At 40.0% G+C, this 21,252-nt stretch overlaps 1 protein-coding gene across 7 annotated transcripts in view; it reads left to right on the forward strand.

Annotated features, from left to right (window-relative positions):
• LOC145351783 (rap guanine nucleotide exchange factor 6-like) overlaps nucleotides 1–21,252 on the forward strand; it is a 360,268-nt gene that overhangs the window by 283,343 nt on the left and 55,673 nt on the right. For all 7 annotated transcript variants that reach the window (XM_080201415.1, XM_080201409.1, XM_080201411.1 and 4 more), the window contains exons 11-16: nucleotides 775–927; nucleotides 3,953–4,117; nucleotides 4,336–4,443; nucleotides 5,922–6,125; nucleotides 7,951–8,059; nucleotides 13,561–13,807. In XM_080201415.1, the coding sequence (XP_080057541.1) occupies nucleotides 775–927; nucleotides 3,953–4,117; nucleotides 4,336–4,443; nucleotides 5,922–6,125; nucleotides 7,951–8,059; nucleotides 13,561–13,807 (986 nt within the window). The remainder of the gene's footprint in view (nucleotides 1–774; nucleotides 928–3,952; nucleotides 4,118–4,335; nucleotides 4,444–5,921; nucleotides 6,126–7,950; nucleotides 8,060–13,560; nucleotides 13,808–21,252) is intronic.

Raw genomic sequence — 21,252 nt, forward strand, 5'->3', positions numbered from 1 at the left:
TGATGGTTACTAAGCAGCACGAATTAATATCTTGAGGGAAGGATTTCAAAATGTTCTAAATCATTTTATGGGATCTGGGCCTCACTGTCTAGACCAGCATTTATTGCCCATCCCTACTTGCCCATTAGAAGGTGTTCATGCACTGCCTTCGAGAACTGCTGCTGCCCCTGAGTTGTAGGTACGCCCACAGTGCTGTTAGAGAGGGAACTCCAGGATTTAGCTTTCACATAGTAGTACTTGTATACATTGGCAGTGTTTCAAATTTTAGATTTTCATGCTTATTGATCATTATAAACTGATGGTCAGTGAAAGTTTTGTGATGCCCTTTATGCATAATGTTCTACCATAATGCGATGTGCTTTACTTATTTTATGTTGTGAAATCTGGAATTGCTGCTAGAGCACGCAGATTACCGGAAAAACTATGATTTATCTATTGGTATCCTAGTTTAATTTTGTCATGTTTTATGTGCTCCAATAGTCATCAGAATGAAACACGAGAAGTTTGTCATGTTATAGTTCCTTCTGCTTCCACTTCCACCCCAAAAGATAAAGATACACAATTTTACAACTTTTGCCATCTTTAAATAGGGAATTTCATGAAATATGATTTGCCTTGTGCAGAAATCCTAAACGAATTTAACCTCACTATCAGACATTATCCCTGTGTAAAACTTTAAGTATATTTGGGCCCTGTCTTTTGGAAAAAATTACTTTAATATATATGATACGTGTAATCTAATCATTTTTGATCTCTCTTTCTATCTTGTGACAGTTTGTCAGTATAGCTCAACAGGATTATTGCCGAATTCTGAATCAAGTGGAGAAGAACACTCACAAGGTTGAGGAGGAAGGAGAGATAGTAATGGTGAAAGAGCACAGAGAGCTGGATCGTAGTGGAACAAGGAAAGGACACATAGTGATAAAGGTAGGCTGAGAAAGACATTGGATTGTTGCAATTAATGCAATTTATGTTTTCAGATAGAACAATTTTCTCATTTTCTCTTGTCTTTACTATTATTAATTCTCACGTATGCAAAGTTTCAAAGGTTTTGCTAGCTATCAATGAAGCATTTAATTTTGTTATACCATGAAAACAAGATGTTACAATCTCCGTACAAACTGAAAGTAATTCCAACTAAACATTACTTAGTAGGCAAGTGATATTCTGAATTATTAAAAAGATAAGCCTCGTTAATGTTTTAACATGACTGACTACCCAATAGTACTAGACAAATGCATTACCGTACTCTTACTATAGGGTTATATTCTTCCCCGCCTCGTACATTATCCCCTCCCTCGTCCTCTCTCCATTTCCCTCCCCCTCCCCTTGTTGAATGGGAAAATGAACAGTTGAAAGAACAGCTAATTATCCTTCAGGATCTGATTCAAAAGCAGTATATTATCCTTCAGCAACATGATGAAATAAAGAATATCTTGAGCAACAGAATGGCAAAGTAGCAGAACAAACTCATTGAGATTCTGGGTCATATGATGTGAGCACAGGAATTAAGGTGTTTTCATGAGCTCTAGCGCTGCTCGTTTTTTTATCCTTATTTTTATCCTGACGTACAGATCCCAGTCGCTATGTCTTGGAGTCTATACATTGTGCTATGTCTTTAGAACAGTTTTGGGGAAGTGCTGATGACGGAGTGCAGAGGAGTGTCAGAAAAATAATCGAGAAAAAGGAGCAATCGGAGGTACCTGGGGCAGAGCCGGGCACCAACATGGCAACCTGGCTGAGGAGCAGGCTCTGGGTCCAGTGCTTTCGAAGGCATTGCAGGTGATGACTGCAAACATTATTAAAGTTTTTGGTGACAAACTTGATGTTTTGACACACAATGTTGATGCTCACTTGGATGAACTGCAGAATACTGGCAAGAAGCTCAGTGAGGCGGGAGATAGAAATCTTAATGTTGGAAGTACTGCTTCTTTGATCAAACTTGGCTGCAATCCTTAGAAGGTCAGCTGCATGGTACATCAGATATCCTGATGCATCTGGAAAATTGGACCCCATAGGAAGAATGTCCATGTGATCAGTTTTCCAGAGGGAGCTGAAGGCAAGCACCAGGTTAAATTTTTTGAAAGTTGGCTGCTGAGTTTTTATAAGCTCAACATGAAGGCAGGGTGGATCAAGTTTAGGGACATTCAATGTCCATGTTCTATTATTATACATTTCCATAGCTTCAGGAACTGCCAAAGAGTTTTGAGGCTGCCAGACTTGATAGGACGTAACTCGATGATGGAGCAAAAGTCTTGTTGTTCCAGGACTCGGCAGTAGTGCAGCAAAACTACACAGGTTTTGTTGTGGTCAGAATGTGTTTGAAGACTTCTGGAATTAAGTAAGCCCTGCACAATCCTGCTGTCCTGAGGGTCATCCTTGAAGGGTCTGTTAGCTCATTTGACAATCTATGTTGAGGCTTTGGCGTTTCTTTTTAGAATCCATAGAAGGCAATGATTCAGAATCACAATTTGCAGCTTCTTGTATTGATCCTGCACTCTGTTTCTTTCATTTGGCAGGTACAATCCTGTAACTGAGCCATAAGGTGAATTTCACTGACCATCCAGTTTATTGTCATGTTTTGCAATTCTTTGTTAATCCTTGTTAACCTCTGTAATTCTTAATTGATCCTGTTATGTGATTATCATGTTGACAAGGGCAATCTTATGAGTGTACATGATAGCGAATTTTCTCTTGTTATCCTAGTGGACCCAGGAGCATTCATGTATCCTTAATAGTGCTGTGTGATTTTTATCCATTTTCTCACTTTATAATCCTATATGTAGCAGTGGACGTTTTCACCAGAAAACCTTTATTACAGTTATGATTACAATAAGTAGCACCATTACCGGGAGGTGAGCAAGTGATTTAATGTGAAGGTCGTGGGTAGGGCCCGATGAGTCCTCAGTGGTGGGGAATACCCCACTAGAAGTTATGGGCTCACGTATCTTTTTTTATTTCAGTTGTTTTGGAGTTATAGAATCCATTCTTAATTCCTGTAAGAGTGGCACAGTGGTTAATGCCTCACAGTGCCAGGAACCTGGTATCAATTCCCGGCTTGGGTCACCGTCTGTACAGAATTTGCACATTCTTCCTGTATCTGCATTTGTTTTCTCTGGGTGCTCTGGTTTCCTCCCTCAATCTGAAAGACATGCTGGTTAGGTGCATTGGCCATGCTAAATTTTCCCTCAGTGTACCCAAACAGATACTGGAGTGTGGCGACTAGGGGATTTTCACAGCAACTTTATTGCAGTGTTAATGTAAGCCTACTTGTGACACTAATGAATGAACTATAAAATACTTTAATCAGAGCTGGGCCATTTACAAATGAAACCATGAAATTCAAATGACTGCATTCCTGTCTCTGACTTCAGATGCAAACAGACTTTTCATGGCCTGGGTGTCATATCTGATCCTGAGATGAGCTTCAAATCTGATACTTGTGACACAAATAAGCTTTAAACTGTTATAGGGCTGACAGACTACTTATTGTGAGAAGAGACTGAATTGTAAAATGATCCTACTGCATTGTAGCAATCTTTGAGAGTTTGTTGCATTTTTTGTATAAATGAAAAATATCTTCAATAAAAATACTTTAAAAAACAGTGGGAAAATGAAAAGTGTTGGAGCTCATAGTTTCTCTGTTAGGTGAAGAGCCATCCCCATGATACCTTGCCAAAACAAGAAGTTTTTGTTTCTGGATAAAAAGATTGAAAATAAAATTGCCTGGTAATATAGATGTATTATTGGATAGGTGTGTGACAAATGAAAGCCAGGGCCAGAAGCAACTTGTATCTCTGCTTCACCACAAGGCAACACAAATTTATATTAGCTGAATTAGTGAGTTATGTTTGCAAATTTGTCAAGTAGAGTTTTCACCCAAAGTAAGTAGAAGAGGAATGGTCTATAGAATAACTGAACTGATTTTAATAATGTTGCATTACTTTTTCAGGGAACACCAGACAGACTCATTAGGCATCTAGTTGAAGAACATTCCATTGTGGATCCCACGTACATAGAGGATTTCTTGTTAACGTGTAGAACGTTTCTGTCAGGTCCTATGGAGGTTGGAGAAAAATTACTGGAGTGGTTTAACATTGATAGCCTTAGGGACAAGGTCAGTCTGAAGAATGTTATTAATTTCCAATATAAGAAAGTAAAATAATGGATATTTGAAGATTAAAAATTTTTTAAGTGTGCTTGTGTGGCTATATGTCTGGGAATAGACAACATACAGCAACAACGTTAATTTAAAATTAGCAATTAAATTTATTAGCATGTTTTGCGCCTCATTTTTATATGTTGTATTTCTAAATTTCAAATAACTTGTTTTAGGTCACAAGAGTTGTGCTCTTATGGGTGAACAATCACTTCAATGATTTTGAAGGAGATCCTGCCATGACCAGTTTTCTAGAGGAATTTGAAAATAAGTTAGAAACTGCGGTAAGTGTATCAACTGCAGTAATGTATGAAACACTTTGGCACATCAGTAAATGTTTTAGCGTGATGGAAGAGCAAGTACAAAAGTAGTCACTCGTTTGACTAAAAATAGCAAATATAATTTCAAATTGAACATAACAACTTAACTCTATCAACAACATGACCAAAAGACCAATAGAGAATAGATTAAATTCGAAAATGAATACGGAATGAATGTTGTGTGGGGAGTAAGTTATAAGGTTTATGAAGGGAAGGCAATGGCCTAGTGGTATTATCGCTAGACTATTAATCCAGAAACTCAGCTAATGTTCTGGGGACCCAAGTTCAAATTCTGCCACAGCAAATAACTTCAATTTTAAAAAATCTGGAATTAAGAATCTACTGAAGACATGAAACCATTGTCAATTGGCGGGAAAAACCCAACGGGTTCACTAATGCTCTTTAGGGAAGCAAATCTGTATCCTATCTGGTCTGGCCTACATGTGACCTCAGAGCTGTAGCAACGTAATTGAGTCTCAACTGCCCTCCAAGGACAACTAGGAATGGGCAATAAATGCTAGCCAGCCAGCAATGCCCATGTCCTGCGAATGAGTGAAAAAAGTATATAAACTGAAGCAATTTTAGAAAAAACAGTCTGTTATAGAACTGACACATGGTTCCAAGCAAGCATGTTTATTGCCTGCAACCCCAGTGTTATCTTTCTATGTTTCTGGCACTTAGTTGTGCAATTCCTGAAGCACTGGTGACCAATAAACTGTTCAAGCTTCACTTTTGCAATTTATCATCTCACTGAACCTGGGTGATATTGCTGCCTCTTATTAATTCCTAGTTGTTCATTGTTTCTCTAAATATTTTCAATAGAATGCCATTAATCAGTTGTATTTTAGTTCTGATCAGATTGATGAGATATTGTAGGACACCACCACCATTAAATTTACTGTGTTCATTTTCAACTTGATCCATTTTTTTCTTTCCTGTTGTTGATGTAGTTAAATGATGATGTTTTGTGTTATATTTATCCTTTCAAAATGAAGTAACCTAATGACAACAATACAAAGTTTTTATCATAATGGTCATTACTTTTGTACATAGCTTTGCTTCATGCCAAAACATTTACAAAGATGTAAAGTGTCTCATATACTCCTGCCTATCATTTATTACCTGAATAAAAATCATGCTTGTTTTAATATACTGCATAACTTGTTTTGATCAAGTACTGTCTATATAACAATCACTCAAGATTAATAAACAGTGAAAACAAAATTAAAGTTATTAACGTTATATATAATTGGTTAATTTTGAAATCATTGTTTACTTCTGAGTTTTGGATAAGAGTAATGAACCATTTATTCAGAAACCGTTGTTTAATTTGAATACTTTGATTAGAATACTGGTTTGCATTCACTTCCAATTGTTCATTGCTTTCTACCTTGTAATTATGTATACGTTACTATACAGTTTATATTCTTTATAATTTTCAGAAAATGAAAGGACATCTCAGGTTGTTGAATATTGCTTGTGCTGCTAAAGCTAAGTGGAGGCAGATAACTTTGCTAAAACCTTCCAGAGAGTCACCATTGTACTTTAGTCTGCTTGGTGGCAGTGAGAGAGGATTTGGTATCTTTGTGGAAAGCGTGGAGGCAGGCAGCAAAGCTGCTGAGGCTGGACTTAAGCGAGGTGACCAGGTAAAAACTACTGCATTTGAAAATACAATTATTTGTAACAGTTGAACTCTTAGTAGCTGGGACTTCTTGAAATTTGCATGCATTAGTTTTTGTGAGATATATTCAATATTCAGTCTACATTGGTGTCCATTGTATAAACAATCAATTGTATGGAAGTATTAAAACGCTGGGCAGAATGTTCCATTGCACAGAGTGTTGGCTGAGGCAGGAAAACTGGAATGCAGCTCAGCAGCAATGGGGTTGGAAAAAGCCGGCAATGCTGACACACGCATACATGCGTGCACAAGGGGAACCCTCCCTCTCCAGAGTGGTCCGTCTTGGCACTGCCCCTGACATGATCCCACTCCCCTTACCTGTGCAGTCTGGAAGGTTCCCTTTGCCTGTTGACGTGTTGCAAGCCCTGTTGGGAGACAGTGGGGGGTGGGAGGTTGCCCTTTCATAAGTTGTTTGTTCCAAGAAATGAGATTCCTGACCTTTTGTTACATCACCGGTGAAGGGCAGGGAAAATCAGAAGGCAATGTCTTGCTAGTGAAATTCTCATTTTCTGAATCTCGTGATATTCTGTGCCCATGTGCCATTTGCAGTAGTGGCAGACGTGGGCACAAAATTACGGCATCTGTCAGCAGTGGCTGAGTTGGTATCATTGCTGTCTCTCAGTCATTAGTTCCCAGATTCAGGCTCTACTCCAGGCTCAGAGGGCAGTTGCACCAATGCAGATGCTGGCTTTTGGATGAAACGTTAAGGTGAGGCCCTTTTTGCCCTTCAGGTGGACGTAAACGGTCCCGTGGCACTATTTTGAAGAGCAGGGAAGTTATCCCCAGCACACTGGCCAATATTTATCCCTTAATCAATATCACAAAAAATAAATCCTCAGGGCATTATTGCATTGCTGTTCTGGGAGCTAGATGGATGCAAATTCACTGCTGTGTTTCTTATATTCCAGCAATGAATATACTTCAAAAATGCTTAATTGACTGTAAAGTACTTTGAGATGTCCAGTCATCATGAAAATTGCTATATAAATGCCAGTCTTTTAACTTGACTAATTAACAAAGTATATTCAATTTGATTTAGGCAAGGCATGCTAATATGTGTTTACAGATTTGTTGAGTTCTAAAAATGTACTCCGTGTTGATCAAGTCCCAAATGACTGCTGAAGCACTTGTTTATTTTAGATTCCATTTTGTTTAAAATTTATCTGCAAGTGTTCCTATGAAACATGGGAGCCAAGATATGAAACAAGAAAAGGCAGTACAGAAAATTCAACTGCCACATTAACCTTCACCCCCCACACATCCATTTTTGCATCCGGTTTTGAATACTCACCGTTTAGGCATAGCGCCTTACTATACCTTGTTGTGACAGTGCATTTCTGACCTTAGATGAGACACTTCGCCTCTGTTTTTGCCCCACTATCACAACAAATTGTCTAGTTTTTAGCTGAACCATATGAACCAGAAAACACAAGGATTGATCATCAGTGCAGAGTTAATTGATCTTGGTCAGGGTTATAGTATCAGTTCTATAATTAACCTCAACACTTAGGGCTAGAAAAGCAACAGCTCTTCAGAGTTCTGGAAATGTCCATGTGTGTGCTGGGTGTGGGCATTGATGTGGCGAGGACTGGGGAAGGTGGGGTAGCAACACTAGCATGGTGAGGGAGGTTGAAACTCAGTTACATTAAGCCAATATTTAATATTCAGATTCTTATTACCATAGTGATTGCCATAGTGACTGTACAGCTAACAAAATTCAAACACAAAGTGTGCTTTGAGTCCGCCTTTGCTATTGAAATGATCTTCAAAACATGTGACAATTATTTCAGATTATGGAAGTAAATGGACAGAACTTTGAGAACATCCAGTACACAAAAGCGCAAGAAATTCTGAGGCATAACACACATCTGTCTATCACAGTGAAAACTAATATATTTGGTGAGTACGTTTGGACTTGAAATACAATCAAGCATTCAGTAATGGAGTACGTCATGTGTGAGAGTCAGTGAGTTGGCATCATCATAAAAATACTGAATACTTTCTTCATTGGCTTGAATAACAGTTATGTTTACTATCATGTCTTTAATATGAATGTTAAGACGTATGCTAAAAATTCCACGTGCTGATGATAAGATTAATGAAGAGGTTCCTGAAATAGCAAGAGCAAAAAATATGCTAAAATGTGACACCCAGAAAGGAAATGTCTGTATTTTGACCATTTGATTAGTGCTGAAAAGCTACAGATAACTCTGAGACAGCAAAGTGGAGGGCAGCAGAAAGAGGAATCAACCTAGGCATAGTTGAGTAATGAAAGTTTCGGAGTAGTTGCAGATAAGCTGTTGTAGTTGAATGAAGGTGGCACAAGACAAGAAAGCATAGCATTACACAATGGAAGTTCACTTGGCAAGAAAGAAATGAGGCAGCAGGGTTATATCTTAAATGTACTACTTTGACAATATTCACTGTTTTAAGGTCGCAGTCTTTGCTTAGTGTTCACACCACTCTGTCAGAAGGTTGAGCACTTAAAACTCACTTCAGAGACTTCAGCATAAAATCACAACAGACACTCCAGTGCACTAACAAAGGAGTGCTGCTGTGTCAAAGGATGCTACCTTTTGGATGTTAAACTGAGACCCTGTCAGGCTACTCAAGGTGAATATATATGAAAAATAAACATGGACACTTTTCCAACTTCTCTTGATGACCTGAACAATATTTACCTTTCCACCAATAAATTTGCAAGTTGCTTATTTCATTTCTATTTGTGGAACATTGTTTTGTGCAAATTGGAAACCACGTTTGCCAGAACATAAACAAAAGAAATAGGAGCAGGAGTAGGCCATCTAGCCCTTCGAGCCTGCCCCGCCATTCAGTAAGATCATGGCTGATCTGAAGTGGCTCAGTTCCACTTTCCTTCTTTCTCCCCATAACCCTTAATCCCCTTGCCTACCAAAAACCTATCTACCTGTGTCTTAAATATATTTAGCGAGGTAGCCTCCACCACTTCAACGGGCAGAGAATTCCAGAGATTCACCACCCTTTGAGTGAAGAAGTTCCTCCTCAACTCTGTTCTAAACTGCTCCCCCCCCCCCCCCCCCCCCCCCCCCCCCGTCCGCCCCATCTTAAGGCTGTGCCCTCTAGTCCTTTCTGAGCGGGAAGAACCTCTCCACCTCTACCCTATCCATCCCTTTCATCATCTTATATGTCTCAATAAGATCCCCCCTCATCCTTCTAAACTCTAACGAGTACAAGCCCAGTCTATTCAGCCTCTCTTCATAGCTCCACCCCCTCAACTCCGGTATCAGCCTAGTGAACCTCCTCTGCACTCCCTCCAAGGCCAAAATATCCTTGTGCAAGTGCAGCAACCAAAACTGCACACAGTACTCCAGCTGCGGCCTCACCAGTGCCCTGTACAGCTGCAGGAAGACCTCCCTACTTTTATATTCAATCCCCCTCGCTATGAAGGCCAGCATCCCATTTGCCTTCCTGACCACCTGCTGCACCTGTAGGCTGGGTTTTTGCGACTCATGCACAAGGACCCCCAGGCCCCTCTGCACCGTAGCATGCTGCAGCTTTTTGCCCTGTAAGTAGTAGTCCTTCCTACTATTATTCCTGCCAAAGTGGATAACCTCACACTTGCCAACATTGTATTCCATCTGCCAGGTCCTTGCCCACTCGCTCAGCCTATCTAGATCCCTCTGCAGACTTTCTACACCCTCTGCACAATTTGCTGTTCCACTTATCTTTGTGTCATCAGCAAATTCCGACACCTTACACTCAGCTCACTCCTCCAGATCATCTATATAAATGGTAAATAGCTGAGGCCCCAGCACCGATCCCTGGGGCCAGAGTGATCCCTGGATCACTAGTCACCAACCGCCAATCCAAATAGCACCCATTGACACCCACTCTCTGCCTCCTATTTGACAGCCAATCCCCTATCCACACTAACACCTTACCCCCAACTCCATGCCCCCTAACTTTCTGTAACAGCACAATAGTAAAAACACTCCAGAAGTGCCTTATTGCTGTCAAGGGCTTTGGAATGACTGGAGGATCTGAAACATGTTATATGAATGAAAGTTTGTTGTTTTTTCAGTCTAGAGAATTGTGTTAAATCAGATTCTTCAATGGAAGTTGGTGAGACTTCCATTAGATGCAGCCTGTCATATATTTGAGGCTGTTTGTTGTGTGGTTGTGTTGTCACTTTAAGTGTCAAATCACAATTACATTTACTAACATGCCATTCTTGTGGTTGCTAAGATGTACGTGACATTGGTTGCTTTGCAAGCTTCTTGCCAGCCTAGATCAAGCCTCTAGGGTCAACACTTTAACCTGTTTTGTTGTTTTCATCCAAGTCCACGTGCGATCACTTTACATTCTTTTATCCAACAAATGTAGTATATAACAGGATAAAAATAATACAAAGAGTGGATAAAATGATTTTTGAATAAAAGGAAAAGAAAATTGGAGCTGCACTTATCAACTGAAAACTTTGATACTTTTGATGTTGGGGCAGAACCAACAGCAGGTCAGCTGTTTGCACCTAGTATCGGACCAGTAAGATGGTTGAACAGAAAAAGAATTGAGTCCAAATCGAAAATTAAAACTGACATCCCAAAGAATTTAGAATGCAGAGCTCGCCACAGGTGCACTTAGATGAGACACGGAGGTGGAGTGAAACAGAGACAGAGATTTTATGCATTGCATTAAATCTAAGGAAAGCTGCAACAGTTGGCTCATATTATGAGTTGAAAAATAAGTTAGACTAAGGGAAGCTGCTGAAGGAACATTGCTGAGCAGTTCTTGGTCTCCCTGTGAAATGGTGGGAAAATTTGATGCCATTGGGCAATTCAGGAAATATTCTGAGAATTGGAATACAGAAAGTTTTAAGTATTCTAGAAAAGATTCCTGAGGATATAGTAGTCCCTAATTTTCTCAGCACCATCAACAGTAGAACTTTAAATTTACTTTGGAGTCTGGTCCAGCCTGAAAAATCCAGTAGCAAAATATACCATGAATTAACCATGATACCGGAGGACCATTATCCACCCAAACCACTAATTATTGTGGAGTGATTTAGGTTCCGTAGTAGAAATCAGCTAGACGTGGAAAATATAGCACCACTTGTTGTGACCTTAGAGTGCCTCACATAGCATTTGTGGTGACCTTAAAGCACCTCATTGTACCATTTGTGAACTCTGAATGATAGGATCAGAGACCATCTGGTTTGTGGACAGAGGAATGAGGCTATACAGCAAAGATTGCTAACTCACCCAAATTTGGGTCTGAATACAGCTTTGGAGATAGCTGTAGCTTGCTACTAAGGAGGCTTATCAGCTTGGAGCAGATATGGGGATCCATAAATTGCCCAGAAAAAGTATACCCAGCGACAGGCATGTTATTGTTGTGCAAAAATGGGCTATTCACCAGCTGAGTGTTGGAGCAAAGACAGCCAGTACAAAAATTGTGGCAAAATTGATCCCATAGCACGAATGTGCTGGTAAGAAACCAGTTTCCCCAGAGACAAATGTCCAAAGAAGGAAACAGGCTGCACCTAAAAAGAAGAATGAAAGGTTTACAATGTAGAAGGAAAAAAAGAACCATGAAGACAAGAACACACAACAGGAATGAAATCTGACAAAAGTTGAAATGAAATGTATTTTCAGTTCAATGTGAATCATATTGGTTCTAGATAATTCCAAATTTGAATTGACAACCCATCAGAATGGAGGTCAACATGTGGGCTGCCGTCTCCTTAATTCCTGAGACCACCTATAAGCAAAAATTGAATCACCTATCATTAAAGCCAGGAGCCGTCATTCTGAGGACCTACATCAAAGAACTTGTGGCTTTAAGAGAATACATCGTAGTCAAAGTAGAGTTAAGTGTGCAAACTGCAGAGCTGCCACTTCATGTTGTCTGAGGGTGTTTTCTAGCTCTCTTTAGCCGCTCTTGGCCAGAACTGGAATGCTGTGGAACAGACTAGTTAATGCTAGAATAGATCCAGAGAACATCTTAGAGGAATTTAGTAGGATCTATGAAAGGAGTAAAGATACTTAAGATCAAACAAAACAGTAAGCCTAAGTGTCTCAAGGCAAGATCTTGAGACACTTGCCTTGTGTCTCAACCCTACACCAAACGTCCAAAGGTTGAATCTGAATTATATGAGACTTGTAAATATGGGAGTCTTCGAACTCGTCACCTGTAGTGACTGGACAACCCCAATTGTGCCTGTAATGATGTAGAATGATACTATACATATCTGTCAAGATTTTACAGTGGCTCATCAATAAATCTGCGTTCCTGTTTTCACCCAACCCCACGTGCTTTCACTTTACGTCCTTTTATCCAACGACTGCAGTATACAAGTAATACCATGCCAGTCAGGAGAAAAGGAGAAATTAAGGATGGGAGCCTCATAAATTTCCATCCAAATAATGATCTCTGTCTTATTCCTGTTGTATGTGCTTTGTTCCTTCATTTTCCTTTTGCAGGTAGATTATGAAGGTAAAAGCATTATTGTAGAAAATCTGCTTGTGCACACATCAAAAACAGTACTAGGAAAGAATCTGAAGCCTAAGCACTCTGTTAGAATCCATTGTACTTAGAATAGCTTCAAATATTTTGATGTCTACCTGCAAAGATTTTGTATTGAATTTTATGTTGGTTCAGCTGTATACTTGCCTTATACAGTTGGTGATGATTTGTGTTTGGTTTTGTTTTCTTTAATACTGGTATTAACATGCAGATAACATGCAGTGTAAGTATGCAAAGCAGTGTGACCATTCAATAATAGGGGTCCCTGGTGACGTGCATGAAAAGAGCTATCAGTAAATAGAGGGATGAAACATAACAGACAAAAGTATTAAAAGCTGTCCTAGAGAAATCAGATGCCACCAAATTATTATGTTCAACAGAGATTGGGGAATTTGCTTAATGTTTAAAGCAGCTTGCTTTTAAGAAAAATGTTACCTAACCCAGCTACATCATATCAAGTATGCATCTTAAATTTATGAGGCAGTAACTTTTGAGTACCAATGTGCAGTGTCGCACAACAGTGGGTTGCACTCTGCTGATTTCCTAATCTCTCATTTGCATTGGAGAATCGTTAAGGAGAGGCAATTCAATCCACACAAAGGGACTTCACTGAGCTTTGCAAATTTAAAAAAAAGTCACCTGTAACTTGTTCAAGAGTAATGAATATTGTGGTCTGTTTGCTCTTCCAGCCGCAACATGAGTTACATAGAGATGTAAAAGAGTGATGGATGGGTGGAGTGCTACAAATGGGTGCTATTTAGAAATATGAGCTGCAAAAATTCTTGACATGTTCCAAGACATTTGAGGAGGAGTTACTGAACCGGGTAGCTCCAAATAATGCTATTTGGGTTATGAAAGTTGTGCTGTTACTAATTCTTGATTTCCCCTCCCTACTCCAGTTTTTAAGGAGTTGTTAAATAGGCTAATGCAGGAGAAAAAGAATGGAGTTCCGCATATTCCTAAAATTGCAGAAAAAAAGGGAAATCGTTACTCACATCCAGACTTGCATAGAGACGTTGAACAAATGTTTCCTTCTGAGAAGGGCAACAAGAAGATAAAGGCCAACACGGTGTCGGGTGGTCGAAACAAAATCCGGAAAATACTTGACAAGACACGTTTCAGCATCTTGCCACCTAAGCCATTCAGGTAGGTGAAATATTTGAGTCAGATGAATTTGTGAATTAATTCCCATTAATGGCTGACCATCTTTTGAGAAATAAAAAGTTGCAAGTCAGTTCTAGTTATTAATCTCCATTATTTGGAGCGTATACAGGATAGCTGCTGGAAACAATAGCATATCCAATTAACCTCAGGCGTGAAAAATTTGGCCTTACAATTGAAATATTTTGATGATTAGCTGACAACTTAGATACTTTGGATGCTGAAAGCGGCACGGTGGCACAGTGGTTAGCACTGCTGTCTCACAATGCCAGGGACCTGGGTTCGATTCCCAGCTTGGATCACTGTCTGTGCGGAATCTGCACATTTTCCCTGTGTCTGCGTGGATTTCCACCGGGTGCTCCAGTTTCCTCCCACAGTTCGAAAAGATGTGCTGGTCAGCTGCATTAGCTACGCTAAATTCTCCTTCAGCGTACCTGAACAGGTGCCTGAGTGTGACGAGTGGGGGATTTTCACAGTAACTTCATTAATGTAAGCCTACTTGTGGGACTAATGAATAAACTTTAAAACTTCATTGAAGGAGTATGATGAGAATTAGTGGTTCTTAAGTATTAACATGTTTTTGCCCAGCTTTCCTGATCTCCAGTAATCAATTTAAGGAAAATGCTTCGTAGGTACCAGTGGAGTTTCCCACAAGAGAGGGAGAACCATCACAAGGCCAAGGTCAATAAGCAGAATAATAATACTTATGTAATAACGTCATAATATCACAAGTATGGCGATATCAAGTGTTTCCCAATTCTCTTGACAACAGATGGTGTGTGATATGAAGAGACCGATACATACCAGTTAGCATTAAGTTCAAATGGCTTTATATAATAACATGCTTTTATTGCCTCCCTATGTCCTCAGTCCTCTTCACTCACCCATTATCAATTCCTTTGCCATGGTTGATCTTGACTTTCCCAGCACAGCTTAATGCAATGACACTTCTGTATAGGACAATAATAAATAATTTCCTAGTCTATCAAATATGACAGTCAAGCAAAAATTCCAAAGAAACTGTTCAGAGTTCCAGAGCATTATCCCTACAGCCTTTTAAGTTTTGCAAAATTTTGTACATGTATCATTATTTGCGAAAGTAAGTTCTAAATTGCAGTTTTTTTACATGTATTTTCCAATAGTTGCTGCACACATTTAGAAGCTTAAAACGTGCAATCCAGTTTTCATAATTAATCGTAGAACGCCATAGTGTGTGAAAATAACCTGCAAGCTAATGGACTTTTTGTCTCATCAAGCAATCCATCAAGAGAGTAATAGCTATGACCAAAATGTAGGAAGATTGTGAGATGATTAAAAAAAATACTCGGCATTTCTCAAACTTTAGTGATACTGCCCCCAGGAACACATGGACATGCTGATGTACAGGGAACTGAAAATGGTTTTGGGCAAAACTATGCCATTGTCTCTCTTGAAATAAATGCAAGTTCTGGATATGATTCAAGTATAGCAATCTAGATGTGTGAAATGGCTGTTAAAATACCAAAGCATCAAAAATAGCAGAAGGCAGACAGGTATTATTTTTTGATCTTGCTTTTATTAATTTATCATGTTTAAGAACCTTCACTAGAATATTCCTTTCATTTTTCTCTTCTGCAAACACAATGTAATAGGGGACACTTGACAAATCAGTCTGCTGGTTCTCCATTTTTTTTTTCAACAGCTTTGAAGGTCATCCTGATAATGTTGTTTCTGAAGTCTGAAAACGGTTTAACTTTTTTATTCATTTACGGGATGTGGACATAACTTGCTCGACCAGTATTTATCCCAAGTTGCATTTTAGGAAATGGTGGTGATTTGTCTTCTTGAACCGCAGCAGTCAGAGGTGCAGATCCACCCATTACTATTCGGGAGGGAATGGCAGGATTTAGACCCAGCAGCAGTAAAAGAACGGTGATATACTTCCAAATTAGGATGGTGAGTGACTTGGAGGGGAACCTCCAGATGGTGGTATTCCCAGGTGTCTGCTGCTCATATCCTTTAAATGGTGGTGGTGTTTGGAAGTTGCTGCCTTGGTGAGTTCCTGCAGTGCATCTTGTAGATGATACATATTGCTGCCACTGTGCGTTGCTGGTAGAGGGATTGCACATTTGTAGGAGAGGAAACAATCAAACAGGAGCTGCTTTGTCCTGAATGCTGTCAGCTTCTTGAATGCTTGTCAGCTTGTTGGAGCTGTAGTCATCCAGGCATGCAAGTATTCCATTACTCTCCTAACTTGTACCTTGTAGATGATGGGGGAGGTAGTGTGGTCAGTAGCAGCCACAGTATTTATGTGGCTAGTCCAGTTCAGTTTCTGATCAATGGTAATGCCCAGTATGTTGATAATGAAGGATTCAGCAATGGAAATGCCATTGAATGTCAAGGGGCAATAGTTAGATCCTCTGTTGTTGGAGATGGCCATTGCCTGACACTTGTGTGGTGCAAGTGTTACTTGCTACAAGTCAGCCCAAGCCCGAATATGGTCCAGGTCTTGGTGTATTTGGAAATGGACTGTTTCAGTATCTGAGAAGTCATGGATGGCACTGAACATTGTGCAGTCATCTGTAATCACACTTCTCATTTAATGGAAGGAGCTGAAAATGGTTGGGCCTAATTCACTGCCCTCAGGAACTTCTGCAGTGATGCCTGGAGCTGAGATGATTGCCCTCCAACCATCTTCCTTTGTGCCAGCTAACAGAGCATTTTCTCCCCCGATTTCCAATGTCTTCAGTTTTGCTAGGACTCCATGGTGCCACACTTGGCCAAATACTGCAGTTATGTTAAGTGCAGTCATATACGTAGTGGGAAGGGAAAGTGAAAGAACAATTGTATATGGCTGTTGTGGATGGGGAAGCTATAGGAATAATGAGCGCTTGGCCTTGGAGAAATACAGTCAGTAACGAAATTGCATGTTAACTTTTTATTTTCTTAAAACAGCATGAAGCAGCAACATTCTAGATATGGGAGCTTTACATTTCATATTTAAAACATTGACAAACCTTGTATCATACTTGGTGTATTGGGAGACTACACATTAAATTGCAATGTTAAAGTTTTAAGAACATAACATAAGAACATAAGAAATAGGAGCAGGAGTAGGCCATCTAGCCCTTCGAGCCTGCCCCGCCATTCAGTAAGATCATGGCTGATCTGTCGTGGCTCAGTTCCACATTCCCACCCTCTCCCCATAACCCTTAATCCCCTCTCTTATCAAAAATCCATCAACCCACGTCTTAAAAATATTTAGCGAGGTAGCCTCCACCACTTCAACGGGCAGAGAATTCCAGAGATTCACCACCCTTTGAGTGAAGAAGTTCTTCCTCAACTCTGTTCTAAACTGCCCCCCCTTTATCTTGAGGCTGTGCCCCCTAGTCGTACTGTCCTTTCTGAGCGGGAAGAGCCTCTCCACCTCTATCCTATCCATCCCATTCATCATCTTATACGTCTCAATGAGATCTCCCCTCGTTCTTCTAAACTCTTAACGAGTACAAGCCTAGTTTATTCAGCCTCTCCTCATAGCTCAACCCCCTCAATTCCGGTATCAGCCTAGTAAACCTCCTCTGCACTCCCTCCAAGGCCAAAATATCCTTGCGTAAGTACGGCGCCCAAAACTGCACACAGTACTCCAGCTGCGGCCTCACCAATGCCCTATACAGCCGCAGCAAGACCTCCCTACTTTTATATTCAATCCCCCTCGCTATGAAGGCCAGCATCCCATTCGCCTTCCTGACCACCTGCTGCACCTGCAGGCTGGGTTTTTGCGACTCATGCACAAGGACCCCGAGGTCCCTCTGCACCGTCGCCTGCTGCAGTTTTTCGCCAAGTAAGTAATAATCCTTCCTACCATTATTCCTACCAAAGTGGACCACCTCGCACTTGCCAACATTAAATTCCATTTGCCAGTTCCTGGCCCATTCGCCCAGCCTATCTAGATCCTTCTGCAGACTCTCCACACCCTCCGCGCAATTTGCCGTTCCACCAATCTTGGTGTCATCTGCAAATTTCAACACCATACACTCGGTTCCCTCCTCCAGATCATCTATATAAATGGTAAATAGCTGAGGCCCCAGCACCGACCCCTGGGGCACTCCACTAGTCACCAACTGCCAATCCGAATAGCACCCATTGACCCCCGCTCTCTACCTCCTATTTGACAGCCAATCCCCTATCCACGCTAACACCCTACCCCCAACTCCATGTCCCCTAACCTTCTGCAATAACCTCCCTTTTAACTTTCCCTTTAAAGATTGCATGGCATTTTCACCAAACGTCACTGAGCCCAGGGAGCTGAAATTCCTAATGTGACATCAGAAAATTTTTAGCTGTTAAATGAACAAAAGTAGAAAACCAAAGTAAGAAGAAACTGGTTCAGTGGAACCAAAAAAGAAAATGCTGGAAAATCTCAGCAGTCTGCTGAGACCTGCTTAGATTTTCCAGCGTTTTTTCTTTTGGTTTCAGATTCCAGCATCAGCAATAATTTGTTTTTATTTGGTTCAGTGGAACAATGGCTACCATTGAAATAATGGCTGTGCCGGAACAGTCTTTTGTATTTTGGGGAATGAGTCAAAGAGGGAGTTAAAAACTACCAGGACTGTCCCTGACCTTTGTGCACAATGTGATAGAAAATTACACACAAATGTACTTAAGACTTACGAAGGTCCAATGCTTCCTATGTATTAAGTGTTCTCTCCATAATATGGCAATGTATTCATGGCCTGTTCATTGAAAATGCTGCAGTTAAGATCTCATTTTTTGATATAAAGAATGGAACCGTGTCCTGATAATTGGCCCACCCTTGCTAATTTCTTGGCTGGTTCCAAGACCATCTTCAATCCATAAAATATTATAACTTTATAGGCAGCAGGCATGACTTCGTGCAAGGGTTAAATAATTACAGTATTTAATTGACCTGTCTTCACATTAGTGGGCGGGATTTTTTGACATTCCTACTGGCTGAATCTTCTGGTCTTGCTGATGACTGCCGCCTTCCATGGGTTCTGTTGCAACAGAGGATGCGAACGATGGGAAATTCTGTTATCAGCGATGGGACCGGAAGACCCTGCTGCCAGCCAAAAGCAAGCTACCTCCGCAAAATGTACCATGTGGTTTGTGGAAAATCTCGCCCAATGGATGAGTTAAACTATTTTGGGTGCACATGCTACAGTGATGCAGCTCTGGAACAATTGGCCCATTGTATTCTTTTAGTTTTATGTAAAGTGGCAATATCATGTTAAAAGGACTAGGTTGATGTATTTCACTTTCTTCACAAAAGTAACATTTTCTCTTCTTTCCAACTTTGCACTCGTTTTGATTTCTGATCTGTTGCTTAATAACCGAATTCTGCAAGGTTCTTTTGGACAGAGATGTTGAATTGAATTGAATTTTTAATCAATTAAGCAAACTTAGCATTAGCTGATCACTGCGGCGTTGCGACTTTTTATTTTAAATTAACCCAGTGTAAGCCAGCCTTGTGGCATTGGTGTACTAACATTTGAGGAAAGTACAATGAACTGTCATAGGGGTGCTGGTATATGACACTTCCCTAGAGCATACACGCCTAATCTTAGAACATCTGGCAAAAGAAAAGTACGAGAAGAGGTTTGGGCTCTCGCACCTGTTGAAGTGTCTTAATGAAGTGCTGGCAAGTGTCCGTATTCTGGATAGAATAGTTGATTTGAGGGAGGGTAATGACTTTGTGGAAATGAACTGGCAGGTGAGACAAAAAATTAACAGGTGGGTTTTGAATTTTTAGTGGTAGGGAAGCGGAAGGGCAAAAAGGTATGCCATCAAATTTCCACATTTCAATTACAGTATTGTTGGTGTGACAGGGCTACGTTTCTGAAATGTGGTCACTGTTTTTCAAGTACTTTGAATGAGAACATTGTGTGAATTCAAAGCACATCGTTCAAGTGCATGAGATGGCAAACACGATAATTAAAATTTTAAAAATCTGCATGCGTGGGAGTTGAAGGCTTACACAGGTGCTCGTTTATATGAGCCATTAAAACTATTTGTTTCATTGTATCATCTTGCAGTAGGCTTCCTGAGGTTTCTCATAGATTTCTTTGAGTCACTTCAGTTATTTTTATTGCTTTTTTTTCTCACTTGTCACAGAAAAGAAATGATTATTTTAAAAGAAAATGCATCAAATTTTCTTCTCAAGTTGCCCAGGCCATCTGTTTTTAAGAAGGCAGGTGAAAAGGGAGGAGGTTTGCTGTCAGCACTGCTCTCTACCAGAACCGACCTGGGAATAATTCTTCCTGTAACCAACTAAATAGCATGAAGGCTCCAAGCTTCCATTTTTAGTGCTGATCCCATTATCAGAATTATCAATATTCACTATTGATAACTTGAGGTTATCTCAGTTGACTCAGAAGTTGGAGTGTGATCCATAGTGACACCAATGTCATGGGTTTTATCCCTGTACCAACCATGGTAGTTAATGGAGGCCTTTCTCCTCACCTTGCCCATACTTGACGAGTGGTGTATCTTAAGCAAAATAGAACCAATTGTGTCTCTCTCTAATGAAGAGAGATGCCATTGTGGACTATAGCTAATTACCTTACCTAATAACTTACTCCCAATGGTGTTTCATTGCCAAATTACAGTAACCTTTTGGTCATTGATCATTCACATGTCGGCAACTAGTCGCTGCCTGCAAGGTTATCACATTAAAAACTCTAATTATTTAAACATTTGTGTATGTCAGGGGTCAAATAAACTAAACAATAAGTATGTCGCAATGAGCATTTTATAGACTTCTTTGCAAACAATGGCAGAGTTGCAGCCATTTTTATGGCTTTGCTTTGTTTTCGAGAGGTTATGAACATGAATCCTTTTTAAGTTATTTATTCTTATTCCCTTGATTTCCTCAACGCATATGTGTTGCCCCTCCAGTTGTTGATTCCGTTATATCAAAAATTTTGAAGTACTATCAAATTTGTTGGTTTATGTTGTGAAAATAGCATTCAGCTGTTTATCCTTGTCTTATTTATTCTAATATAATCCATCTCATGTTAAATGTTGTCTTTTTTCTGTGATTGCATAACCCATACAGGGGACTGTTTTGGTAAGATACTTAATTTATTAAAAGCTTTACATACAAATCACTTAATGGACCCAATTGCCGCTAATTGCGTTATTTCCATTTCTGTGCAAGGATGAAATTAAATATTTCTTTCTAAATTGATATTTGTTGGGTTATCTATTTTTAGTAGCCCAGCAGCAGAACTTTTTGAGCTTGTACCATGGTACAATGTAGCGCTGATTTGATCGCTACTACATTCATTCAGAGGATCTCTACATTAGAAGCAGATAACTGAATGCACTTTCTACATGTAAATTTTCGTAGCCCAATTCAACTGACTTAATTTAAATGTTGACCCCTGTTTTGAAACGTCATGCTACATAGGGCATACATATGAAATATGTAC

This window comes from Carcharhinus amblyrhynchos, chromosome 13, assembly GCF_965287045.1.
Source record: "Carcharhinus amblyrhynchos chromosome 13, sCarAmb.v2.hapA, whole genome shotgun sequence".
In the NCBI taxonomy this organism is placed as follows: domain Eukaryota; kingdom Metazoa; phylum Chordata; class Chondrichthyes; order Carcharhiniformes; family Carcharhinidae; genus Carcharhinus; species Carcharhinus amblyrhynchos.